This window comes from Fukomys damarensis, unplaced genomic scaffold (genome assembly GCF_012274545.1).
Source record: "Fukomys damarensis isolate Sample0158 unplaced genomic scaffold, DMR_v1.0_HiC HiC_scaffold_15, whole genome shotgun sequence".
In the NCBI taxonomy this organism is placed as follows: domain Eukaryota; kingdom Metazoa; phylum Chordata; class Mammalia; order Rodentia; family Bathyergidae; genus Fukomys; species Fukomys damarensis.
In genome coordinates, this window is record NW_022900927.1 from 19,966,251 (window position 1) to 19,979,080 (window position 12,830).

The 12,830-nt window shown below is 44.3% G+C and overlaps 1 protein-coding gene across 2 annotated transcripts in view; it reads right to left on the reverse strand.

The window, feature by feature from the left end:
- The window catches only part of Calcoco1 (calcium binding and coiled-coil domain 1), a 16,921-nt gene extending 10,106 nt beyond the window's left edge, over nt 1–6,815 (reverse strand). For both annotated transcript variants that reach the window (XM_010609354.3, XM_010609353.3), the window contains exons 1-5: nt 6,725–6,815; nt 4,372–4,551; nt 3,854–3,956; nt 2,796–2,986; nt 460–618 (exon numbers count right to left, since the gene is read on the reverse strand). In XM_010609354.3, the coding sequence (XP_010607656.1) occupies nt 460–618; nt 2,796–2,986; nt 3,854–3,956; nt 4,372–4,527 (609 nt within the window). In that variant the 5' untranslated portion in view covers nt 4,528–4,551; nt 6,725–6,815. The remainder of the gene's footprint in view (nt 1–459; nt 619–2,795; nt 2,987–3,853; nt 3,957–4,371; nt 4,552–6,724) is intronic.
- Nucleotides 6,816–12,830: the final 6,015 nt, after the last annotated feature.

The following is a 12,830-nucleotide window of genomic DNA, read 5'->3' on the forward strand; positions in this document are numbered from 1 at the left end:
TTTGAGACAGGGTCTCACTATGTAGTTGAGACTGACCTGGAACTCACTATGTAGCCCAGGCTGGTTTTGAACTCTAACTCACAGCGATCCTCCTGCTTCAGCCTCACGAGTGCTGGGATTATAGGCGTGTGCCACCACGCCTGGCCAAGGACATATCTCTTCTTGAATCAAGTTCAATCCCACCTCTTACCCCTTAAACTTATTTCCTTGATGCCAGAACCATCTTAAAACTCCATTAGTATTTTCTCTTTTCCTCTCTCTTCACTGGTTTTGGTTTGTTTTTTTTGAGATAGAGTCTCGCTATGTAGTTCAGTCTGGCTTTGAACTTGCAGAAATCCTCCTGCCTCAGCCTTTGGAGTGCTGAGATTACAGGTGGGTGCCACTATGCCTGGCCTAGGTTCTGATTTTGGATGCTGGGTGAGCATTCAGACCCTGTTCCCCACCAGGCCAAACTCCCACCTTATACTGTTCTGTTAGCTCTGCATGCTCCTGCCTGGTGGTTGCCAGAGCTGTCTCAAGCTCTTGCACTCGGCTCCTCAGCTCTGTCACCTGCTCCTCCAGCTGCAGTTTCAGTTGCATGAGGTCATTCCGCTCTTGCTGGCTCTCATCCAGCTGGTTCTATAGAGGGAAGGGGTAGGTGAGGCAGGAAAACAATAAGCCTGTTAGGCACCCACTTGAAGGCCCTGACCCTGGTACCCTCCAGATGCACACTGCGGCTGGTGAGTCACGTCGGCACAGGGTATAAAGAGGTGGCCAGGGGAGGCCTAGTGTGCCATTGAGTCCTGCCCATCGCCTACTCGGACATACCAGTCACAGCTCTCTTCGGCTGTTTCTTACCTTCCCACTGTAGGCTTGGCCCCTTCCTCACCCAGCAGCTACAAGGATCTAGCACAAGATATAGGCAAAAGGGGAGACTCCCCTAAGTTTACCTTATCTGCTGTGGAGTTGGACAGACTTAGGTCAAATCAGCAACATAATTTTTACCAGCTGTATGACTGAACAAACTGCTGAACTCCTGGAAGTCTCTGTGTCCTTATTTGTGAGGTGACACTTTAGTCTGGGATGGAGTATAGGGCCTTTGCACTAAGCTACATCCCCAGCCCCTTTTTTATTTTTTGAGATAAGGTCTCATTAAGTCACTAAGTTGTCCAGGCTGAGTATGAACTTACAATCTTTCTGTCTCAGCCTCCCAGAGTACTGAGATTATAGGTGAGCCTGGTTGCTGTGCACCATGATGCTTGGCTGCTGTGAGGTTTAAATGAAAATAATGAGTGTGAAAACAGAACACCAAGTAGAAGCTCCTATGTCTCTGACTTAGTTGAGGTATAAACATTGTCTTCCTATTCTTATTTTTCAGGCAGGGTCTTGCGCTGTAGTCCAGGCTGGTCTAAAACTGTGATCCTCCTGCTTCAGTCTCCTGAATGCAGGGATTACACCTGTGTACCAACGGCACCCATCTTAATTCTTACTCTTATGTTGACTCCTTGAATTTGTCAGACTTGAGGTTCTAGAGGGCAAGGGTCTGTCATCCCAGAAAAGCCACCTGCTCTTTTTTTTTTTTTTTCTTTCCACCTGCTCTTACTTTCTGAGCCTTCCTCAAGCCCCTGCTCTTACTTTCTGAGCCTTCCTCAAGCCTTTCCTCTGGTTTGGGGAATGTACTTCCTCCTTACCTGGCCCTGGCCCTCACCTTCCTTCAGGAAGTCTTCCTTGCTAATATCTGCCTCCTTTCCCTAATTCTTCTCTATCTGGCCCCAATGGAAATATAATACAAGCCACATATAAGTTTAACTTTTCTACCAACTACTCCAAAAATAACTCAAAACATGTGAAATTAATTTTTATAGTATTTTATTTATTTTAGTGTAAGTATATAATCAATATATAATCCTCTATTGATATATAATCAGTATAAGAATTATCAAGATCCTTTACATTCTTTTTTTTTTTGGTACCGGGGATCCAACTTGGGTCCTTGCGCTTGCGAGTCAGGCGGCGGCACCACTGAGCTAAATCCCCAGCCCTTTTACATTCTTTTTCTTTCCTTTTATTTATTTACTTATTTATTTTGGTACTGGGGATTGAATGCAGGACCTTGTGCTTGTAAAGCAGGTGGGGTGCAACTGAGCTAAATCCCCTGCTACATTCTTTTTAAAATACTAAGTCTTCAAAATCCAGAGTGCATTTTACCCATATATTAGACCTCAGGGGATTAGTCACATCTGAAGTGCCAAGAAGCACAGGTGGTCAGTGCCTCAGGTACTGGACAGGGCAGGTGGGGCTTTGACTATCTGCCCTGCCTTCTTGCCTGGAAGCAGGTCCTATCCTCTCTTCTCAATTTTCCTGAGGTAGCCTCCCTTCAGCCTTTGGAATTTCCTCTAGGGCAGTGATGACAAACCTTTTAGAGATGAGTGCCCAAACTGCAACCCAAAGTCCGCTTATCACAAAGTGCCAACACTGCAATTACACCTTGACACTGAGGTTTCAGTTTAGAAAAAACAACTCATATATTAACATCTTTTGTCTTCAAAGAAAAACAAATAACATGCATGGCATAGGTTTACCACCTCTGCCCTAGGGCTTAGGGCAAGATGTAGTGCTCAGAGAAGGCAGACAGAGTTCCTGTGAAATCCTGAATTACCCTGGCTTGAGGGTGGCTTGCTCTCCTGCCCCACATTTCTGTGTCTTCATCAAGGGTGAAACTTTCTAGAAAGCTGACTTTGTCTAACTCCTAGTGAGTTCTTCAGCTAAGGATATCTCTCTCTGGCCCAGGAGCAAGTATCTTGCTCTTTTCTCACCTGCAGCACAGTGGCCTTGGGGACGACCAGCAGTATGTCAGAGCCACCATCAGTCTCCTCCAGGGTCACCAGCTCATCCATGGGTCTCGGCTCTCGGAACTGGAAGGGAGGGCTCTGCCCACATACCCGACCCTGGCGGTTCACGTATCGGAACTGGTAGAGCTGGGCTCCGGGTTTGGGCAGGTAGCTGGCTGTGGAAAGAACATACCCAGGACCCCAGTACGATTCCTGGCCTTCGTGAACCAGCAGGTCCCTTTTCTCCTTAGTATGCCATATTTTCCATCGTTCTTGGCTTCAGGGCTTCGCTCCCTGTTCCCTTTACTATTTCTCTCCATTTCGCCTCCTGCAGGCTATCCCTGTTCCTTGGGATCCTCTCCTCCCTCCTCTCTACCTAGCCCTCTCCTCTTTCTCAAACCCACTCCCAGCTCTCACAATCATCACAACGCAAGCTGCCAGTTATAGAGTGCTTACCATGTACCATATACTACTATGCTAACATTTTTACCTGTATCATTTAAAATCCTCTTACCATCTTTATAATACAGCAACCTCCTTTTACTGTTAGATAACAGAGCAGTTAAATCATTTGCCCGAGGCTAAACAGCTTATAAGAATGAAAGCTGAGATTTGAACGTAGGTCTTTCAAAGTCTTTTGCCCATCCTCTTCCCAACCTTTAGGTCTATAAGAGGAGTTCTCCTTCTGTGAGTAAGTAGGAGGACCAGATGCTCTTCAAAGACTCTTCTGTCTCTAAGTCCCTGGTTCTGTGAAAATCCTATGATTCCTTACCTGTTGAGGACTGTTGGATATTTTCTCATTAGAGCTCCCCGATTTTTTCTTAAAACAGGGTCTCACTATGCTGTCTAAGTTGGCCCTGAATTCCTTGGCTCAAGTAATCCTTATCTCAGCCTTCCAGGCATCTGGGACCAAAGGTGTGTGCCACCATGCATGGCTCTTATTACAGCTATTTGCACTTACTCTTGTCCTCTGTGCCCACTACCCCCATCCAAACCTTCTTCTAAACCCTCCATTCCTCTCTGTTTTCCATCTTCCTTCATACCTTGGAACTGGACACTGGCATGGATAGGGGAACCATCAGTTGTACTTTCAGGCACTGAGGACCACACAAATGTGTGGTAATCCCGAACACAGGCAGCCTCCACCTGTGAAAGCCCAAGGTATGGTGAAAGGTATGGAGATGCATCTACCATCTATGGCAAGACTGAATGAGCATCAACCAAGATACATCATGTAAAGGTACAAGATCCCAATGATGAATGTAATTGTATTGTATACCTAAAAAGTACCAAAAAACTTAATGAGAAGAAAAAAAGACTGAATGAGCATCTAAAATAGTGTTATGGATGCTAAAACAGGGAAAGTGGGTGGGGACACTAATCTGTCAGGAGAGAGCAAGGCTAAGATAGGGAGATGAGTTTTGCTTATACAGGTGGCTTATAGACTTGTTTTCTCTTTTTATCTATCAACTCAGGTTGAAAGTCTAAGAAGTTAGTGATTCTTCTTATTCCAACAAGCCCAATCCCCACAAACCCGAGCCAAAAGGGGTTCCGAGGATACCTTGAAGATGCCAATCCAGTCACTGGCACTAGGCGTAGTGCCTGGGGGGAGGGTGTAGTGACATTCCACCTTGGTGTTGGGGATGTAAGTCCGTGCTACATTCAGAAAGCTGACTCCACCCCGGGACCGTGCCCGGCTTAGTGATGATTCTTCCATCCTGTCCTTGAGATATGTGCCCTCCTATGAAAGAAACAGTTGTTACCCTAGTCTCTCCACTCCACCTCCCTTCCCCCAACTCCACCCCTACCCACCCTCAATCCTTGCTACTTCACCCGAAGATGAGAGCACACCTGGTTTCCAACCCAAGTGTTACAGGAGCTTTTTAAAGATATCACTCTTACCTAGAGCATAGGTCTGTCCAAGTCAGTGCCCACCTTGTATCACGCTGTCAACTTTCTGGCTCATAGGTCTTCTCTAGAGGTCAGTTCTAACTTCTATTTAGTTTTTACTGCTGTACTCATCTAGACTCAGTATCCCCAGCTCTGCCCTTCTCAATTCCTCTATTTTGTTCCTTGAGCATTCCAAGTTTTCTAGCCTCCATTTCTTTATCCTCTCCTCCACACTTTTTGCATCTCAGAGTCAAAAACCATCCATGGTGTGGGGTCCTCTCATTCTGAGCAGGTCTCCACTTCTACTCCTGAGCTTGTCAATCCAAATGTACCTAGGAATGGGTGACCCCTGTGACCCCTGAAAGTAGCAACTAATCCCTGAAAGGAATGATTAAGTCCTCAGAGCTGGAATATGGCTAGGAATGGGGGTGGGGACCAAAGAGCCAAATTCTGGCCTCCAGGGCCCTCAGCCCACCTCCCCACCCTGAGCTGTCTACATCCACAAATTCTAGGGAAGCAGATAGCTTTTGCTCTAAGAAACAAAAGGAAGGGGAGGATATAAGGAAAGACAGGTTCTGTCCCTCAACTTCGTTATTCCAGGAAGTCAAGAATTCTGGAGGTGGCAACTTCAAGGGTGGAGTGAAACACTCAGCACGAACTGGTGGTGTGGGGAGATGGAATGTGGGGGCTTGGAGCCAGGAGAGCCCCACCCCTGGTTAGGAGATAGACTTGAGTGGAAAGTAAGAATGGGGAATGTAGGTTTATGTTGAAAAGGAAGAAACAGCTAAAAAAAAACCTAACATTTTCTTTCCAAATCTTGCCTAAAGCAGGCCTAGAAACCTACTGGTTTGCACGGATGTTAATTCAGCTCTAGTATTCCCTCTTCATTTTCTCTGTGCTACTCTTAGCTTCATTTCTAAGTGCTTAAATCTTGCCGTCTTCCTGGATTGATAGTTGAAAATATGCTATAAAATGGGGTTGGGTGGAAGAGATGTTCCAAGTTAGCTGGAGAGAGTTAAATGGAAAATATGAGGGTGGGGTGAGGACAGATAGCAATAACAACAATCAAGAGAACTCCTCAGCCCACGGCTGTGAGCCAACCCTCTTCTCATCTCTCCTTTCCAGCCCACTAATGTGCTTCCTGTGTCAGTGCAGCTGATGCATCCAATCAGCCACCACCACTAGTCATATGCAACCCTTTAGCATCACAAACTCACACCGGGCTGAAGGGGAGAGGGGAGGAACTTTAAAAGAAAAATAGTAACTCAATGGAAAAGGAGAGGTAGGCTAGCAATACAAAAAGGTGCAACTTCTCCCTCCAAAATAGAGACTGAATTAAAGACAAGAAGTTTCTTTGAATTTTCATCTCTGAAAAATCCATGGTAAAACTAGCCCATGTTTTTTCCAAATACAATTCTGGAAGCATGAGTGTAAACTGTCTCCAAAGATCTATGCCCAGGAAGCCCTTAAATACTTCCCACAAAGAAAACCGTAACAGCTGCAAACATTCTCCATGCCTGAAAGTTCGGGGCAGTTGAAGTGTATGTACTGTGTGCAGCCAGACTGAGATATTCATATGGAGTGCTCATGTGTCCTCTTCCCGACTGTGTAGGCCTCAGAGTTCCTTGGCATTCTACAACTTGAAAAGTCTCCCCCCAGGGCTTCAGCATAGTACAGGCCTTTGAATTTGAGTGAGAGAGGGATATTTTTGAGGGCCAAGTCTTGTCTGGAAGAAATGAAGCAAAGATTTCAACTCCTTCAAACTCCCCTAATCGTACCAAGCTTTCTGGAGTAGGTCTCAGAAGAAAGTGAGGACAATGAGGGGCATCCTCCCCCGCTCAGGGGCCTCTTGAAACCAAGAATACCCAAAACATGGGGGTAGCTTCTCCAATACGTAAAGTATTAAAACGCAAACCCTTCCTCATGTCCCTTCTACAGTTCCCTCAGATGATCTTTTCACAGACTGGAAAGTGGGGTGGCCCCCGGAAGGTTCCCCCTTCCCGCAATTAGGTCAAGTTTCTTACCCCACAGACGATCAGCTGTTCCCCTCACCTTTCACCAACAACAAAAACAGCACTCCGACTCCAGAAAGGGCGGAGGAAGAGCGCGCGCGAGGGTTTCTGGGTTGTGTGGTTCTTACGCGGCTGACGGCTGCCAGCCAGAGTCCTTGAGAACTACACATCCCAGGAAGCTGAGCGCCAGAGGCGGAACAGAGGGTGGTGTCTGCGGCGGCCTTCGCGTGGCATCCTGGGAGGCGTAGTCCTCAGTTCCGTGACAGCCCACGAGGGTGTGGCCACCAAAGAACTTCACAGCCCATGATTCTTCAGGGGGCGCGGGCGGCACTAGCTGAGGTGGCTGGTTTGTAGCTTGCATTGGCTGTGGGTGGGAGGGTTTATGGCTCCAAAGCTTTGTGCAAATGCATTATAATGGGCAAGACATTTTCAGGGACGACATCTTTATACATTTTTCACAACTACCTGTAAGATAGTGTTGTACACCCTTTACAGAGGAAGAACCCAAATCCTACAGCGGTTAAGTAACTGGTGTTGTCAAAGCTATGAAAGCAGAATTCCATTAGGGTTTCTGAATCCTTTGCTGCTATCACTATATCACAACTACTCCCCATTTAGGGGATGGGAAACATAAAGCTGTACTAGCTATTTCTTCTTCGCCTTAACCTCAGGAATAGTCTTTGTAATAAACTATGTATTGTGTGTGGTTGGTTATTTTCTTCCAACTTAAAAGATTTCAGTGCTAAAGGGCCTGACATTACTCACACACTTAGACACACTTAGCCCCTAGAGTGGCTTCTATGTCTAGGAAGAGGATGTATTACCTGAGGTGATGGCAGGAGCTACAGAAGGAGAAGCATGACTTTAAAAAGGGAGCCTATCGTAATTCAGGCTAGGTCACAACTCACAAACAAGCCACTTACAGGGGCCTGTTTGCCCAAGCCTTTTAATTGGCTTAATTAGGGTAACAATACAGGTTGTTGCTCTGGTATTTAGAAGAGGTGAAGTATTTATACTCCTCCCACATTTCAAGTCACCTTAAAGATTTGAGCACTTCCCAACCCTTTAATCTGAGAGTTCAGAATTATCTTTCTTCCAGTCTCTGTATTAAACGTTTGCAGTCTGAGGGTTAATTTCCTCTTCTTAGCTGTCTGCTTTAATTTTTTGCTACACTAAGTTCTGAAGTCTCTCCCTTTTCTTTTTTCTTTCTTTCTTTCTTTTTTTTTTTTTTCTGTAGTGATTTTTCTTTAGTGACTGAATAATAGGGTGCCTGGTACCTGCACTTGGGTACATTTCATTTGAAGATCTCCAAGCACTTAATAAGTTACTGGGCTGCACAAGCTCTGAGGTGACATTGTGTCATTAGTCAGGTTTATGAGTTAAGGAACAAACTATCGGGTGAGGAGGTGGCTCAGGGTCCTGGTGTGGGCTAAGCGTGAGGCCTGTTCAAGGACTCAAGTTTCAAGTGTTTTTGGTTTTTGTCTCTGACCCAAAATAAAGGCTTATTTTAAAACTTCAGTCTTAGAACTAACTTCCATTTATTTCTTGCTCACAATGTGTTTAAATAGCCTTATATAGTAGGCCATATTATTATCCCTACTTTACATATGATGAGATCAAGGCACAATTAGTTATTTGCCTGGGACCATTCAGCTAATAAGTGGTATAATCTGGGTTCAAGCACAAATAGTGTACTATATTCACACCCCAAAAATTCCAGTATGTGATGTTACCTCTCATCATTCAAAGGAACAATACTAATAATCAGGGGATAAATATTCACTGGGTATTTATGTACTCAGTGAAAGGCACAAGGTAATGTGAAACTGATTCATTCAACAAATATGTGTCAGGTATTATGCTGGGTATTCAATAAATTTTATTCAAAGAAATAAAATATAGCTGTTTGAAGATTAGATTTGGGTAGTTTGGCAGGACAGGGACTAGGAAGTTAGCTTTATTCTAGACTGAATTAAAGATTCAGAAAAGGGAATAGATAATGTTTACTGTCTAGAGAGGCACATAAAAATAACACATCAATTTCAAGTTAAAATAAAAACTCAGAGCATTGGTAATAGCAGCCAGGAATGTTGCACTGAGAAGGACTCTAAAAAAAAGTGCTGGGATTAATTAGTAATGTCTGCCATGTACACCAGAATGGAAGATGGCAGTTGTCATAGATTGAAGTTGTTTGAAGTTATGTCTTCTCTCCTGCACTGCCCATTGCCATGTGATTTATGATATCTTCTGTAGAAGGAGTATATGCCTTATTTTGTTGACTATGGGTTCGGTCATGTTTTATGTGATGGGATGTGAGCAGATAAGAATTATACTGTATTTGAGTGCCTTAGTTTTCTCTTGTTCATTCACCTGCCACTAGAACAGGTATATTCCATGTGAGGGTTGTCCCTTCTGCCTGGCACTGGGCTGATATGGAACAGAGTATAGCCTACCTATAGTTACATTACATATAAGTCAGAGATAGGGCCAGGGATTTAGCTTAGTGGTGCTGCTGCATGCTCCTGAGTTCAATCCTGGTACCAAAAAAAAAAAAAAAAAAAAAAAAAAAGAGAGAGAGAGATAAAGAGAGATAAACCTTCATTTCTTTGTTTTTTTATGTCACTGAGCTTTTAGAGTTGGCTGTTATTGCAGCAAAGCTGACTAATATCTATGAATGAATAATCCTATCTTCCTCAATTATGAAAGGTAAGTTTAAGGAGGAGGTATTTTAAGCCAGTGTAGACCACCTTAAATGCCAAGTGAGGCAGAGACAGCTATGTATTATTTATCAGAACTTGCTTCTTTTTCTTGGACACATAGGTGGATCACATTTTCTATTTTCTCCTTTAATTGATGTCTTCCACTATCCAGATTTGGCATATGAAACCTCCCAAAGGAGATGTTTCATTTTCTTTCCTTTTGGGCTTCATGCTGATAACTTTGTGCTCAGTGATACTGAAAGTCACATGTTAAAGACAGTGGAGCTACAGGGTGAAAAGAATCTAGTTCCTTGAACTACCACTTAGTGGAGAGCTGCCCACTAATCAGATCAAGTATTTTGAACTTTACTTGACCAATAAAAGTAGCTGGTGTTTTCTTAATCACTTCTCAGCAGGAATAGGACATTGGTCACTAATTATGTCTTTGTGTGTGTGTGTGTGTGTGTGTGTGTGTGTGTGTGTGTGTATGTGTGGTACTGGGGATTGAATCTAGGGCCTTGTGTATGCTAGATAAGAGCTCTACCACTGAGCTACATTCCCACCCCTTTACTATGTTCTTAAATTTTGAGATAGGATTTTGCTAAGTGGCCCAGACTAGTTTCAAATTTGTGGTCCCCCTGCCTCTTCCTCCCAAGAAATGGGGTTATAGGAATGCACAGCCATGCCTGGATACTAAGGATACTGTGAACAAGCAGAAAAATACCGTGAAGATGGATGGAAGTTGTAGGGTTCAAAGAATACTTTGAGTTTGAAAGATTTTAGGACTGTTGAGTTTTTTTAGAATATAGCTAATTCCTGGCTAGGGCTGTAGCTCTGTGTCGCCGCATCTGCCTGGCAAGCACAAGATCTGAAGTTCATCCCTGGTCCCAGAGAGGTGTGTGGGGGGGAATAGCTAATTCCTAAGAAGGGGAAGGGAAAAGCTGGCATGATCTTTGGAAGGCTCCCTAGAGTTTGTGGAAGGAGCTACTGAAAAAGGAATCCTATTTCCCTAAAAAAAAATTGTTTTTTTTTTTAAATGCAGCACTGGTGATTGAATCCAGGACCTCATATAATTTAGGCACAGCACATAACGCCTAGTGAAGCTGTCTTGCTCCCTGGGGATGCTTTAAGGAGCCACCATTAGTTGCATGCCAACTGTGTGAGAGCTGCCATCCCTTACTGAATCATCACTGTAGGCAGGGACTGGCCAAACTTGACAGGTGAAGAAACAGAGATTTCCAAGAGTAATTTGCCCAAAGTCTCTCAAAACAATCGTATTCTTTTTGGTACTGGGGGTGTGCAACTCAGGTTCACTTGTGAGGCAGGCAGCGGAGCCACTGAGCTAAATACTGGGCCCTCTCAAAACAATTGTATTCTGAAACTTATACTTTTTCCAATATAATAGCATGTTTTTTTTTTGTTTTTTTTTTAAATTTGTTACCAGGGATTGAACTCAGGTCCTTCTGCTTGCAAGGTAGGTGGTGGAACTGCCGAGCTAAATCCCTGGCTTGCTTTCTAAGGAAATAAATAATGGCTGGTATTTACCAGCCACATAGTATTTACCATGTGAAGGCATTCTGGTAGGTGTTTGAGAACACACAGATCTGTAGTCTCAGCACTCTGGGAGGCTGAGGCAGGAGGATTGCAAGGTCAAGCACAGTCTGAGCACACAGAGACTCAATGAAAGTCTGTCTCAAAATAAAAAATAAAAAGAGGGCTAGGGTTTAGCTCAGTGTGAAGGCCCTGGATTAAGTTCCCAGTACCCCGCTCCCTTAAATAAAGAAAACATACAGAAGCAGTGTTATCAAATATTGTAGGCTGTAACAAATATTTCCCAACTGTGGATTTTGTGAGAAGTGGAGAAATCATTAACTTTTTCTCTTTTTTGAGATGAGGTCTCCCTTTGTTATGTTGTTCATACAGTCATAGTTTTTCTTTATTCTTATATTCTATCAATTAAGAGCTTGAAAATTTGTACTCTGCCTTGAAATTAACAGCTGTGTTATGGTTCTAATGAAAATAGCTGGTTTCCTGTACTTTTCAATTCTATCACATTTCTGGCAGTTTAAAAACACTGCCTTCTGGGAACTGTGGCTGGGCACGTCCTCTCTGTGTCTCTGGCCTCTTCGGTGCTAAGGGAGTGGAGGGGTTAACCCTGGAGCCTGGGAATGCAGAATGGAGCCTAGAGTACAGACTCAAGAGCTATGGGGTGGGGCAGGTAGCAGCAGAGCATTTGCTTGGCCTGTGGAGGCCCCGGGTTCAACCCTCGCAACAGGATGGAAAAAAGAGTATGATTTAGGAGGTAGCATGCATAGGATGTGATGTGGGGGATGAAGGAGAGGAAAGCCAGACATTGTGGTTTTTGAAGTGCAGGTCATTTTGGTACCTGTAGACCTGTGGCCCTAAGAGTTAAGTTTAGCTTTAAAAAATGTTACTTTAAGGCCTGGGTATTTAGCTTAGTGGTTCTGCTGCCTGCCTTGCAAGCGTAAGGACCGGAGTTGGATCCCTAGTACCAAAAAAAAAAAAGTTACTGTAGTCACATGATACATGCCACAGACTCCTCTGTCCAATCTCAGCCATCCTAGGGAGAAAGGAAGAGTTGTGGCTGATCTCAGGAACCTGGCATGGATGTCTGAGTAAATGGTAATCTGCCCCTGAGCTGGGAACCCTGGCAGAAGGAGCAGGCTTAGGGTTGGGCCTGTGGAGGACTGGGGTGCGGGAGGCCATTCTGCTTCTGGGCAGATGTTTTAAGCACCCCTAGGTTTCCAGAGGATATTTCTTGGACTGTGGGCTTTGATCTTCCTTGCCATCTTTCTGTTGTTCCAATTTCTTCTTTTATTTTGTGCTTTGTTTGTTTGTTTGTTTATTTGAGATGAGGTCTCACTTAGGCCAGCCTTGAACTCCTGAGTAGTGGGGACTACAAATGTGTAACAATGTGCTCGGCTAAAAAAAGATGGAGGATGGTTTAGAAACTCAGGTGCTGAGAGGAAAAAAAAAGAGGCAATTATAAAGATTTTGCAGGCTCAAGTGTGTGTGTGTGTGTGTGTGTGTGTGTGTGTGTGCGCGCAAGCGCACGTAAAGATAATAGATATTTCTCTGCATTTGCTCACATAAAAATCCATGCACACTCCCTGCTCAGTCTCAGCCCCTCTCTTAATAGATGTCCCATCTTTATGCTGTTTTCTGGTTGCTCCCTCCCAATCCCTTCATTGGGGTGGTCATACCTGAGAAGTCAGTTATTGGCTTGCCTCCCTCTTGCCATTTCATGGTAACTTCCTTTTGTACTGAGTCAGGGTTTGGGGGAGGGAGCAGCTGTCCAGGGGCCAGAGAATGGCTTTGTCTGGTCTCATGGGGTGTCCTCGTTTGTATCTATGTGCGTCCCTCTTTCTGTCTCTTTTCACTCACAGATTGTGTGGCAT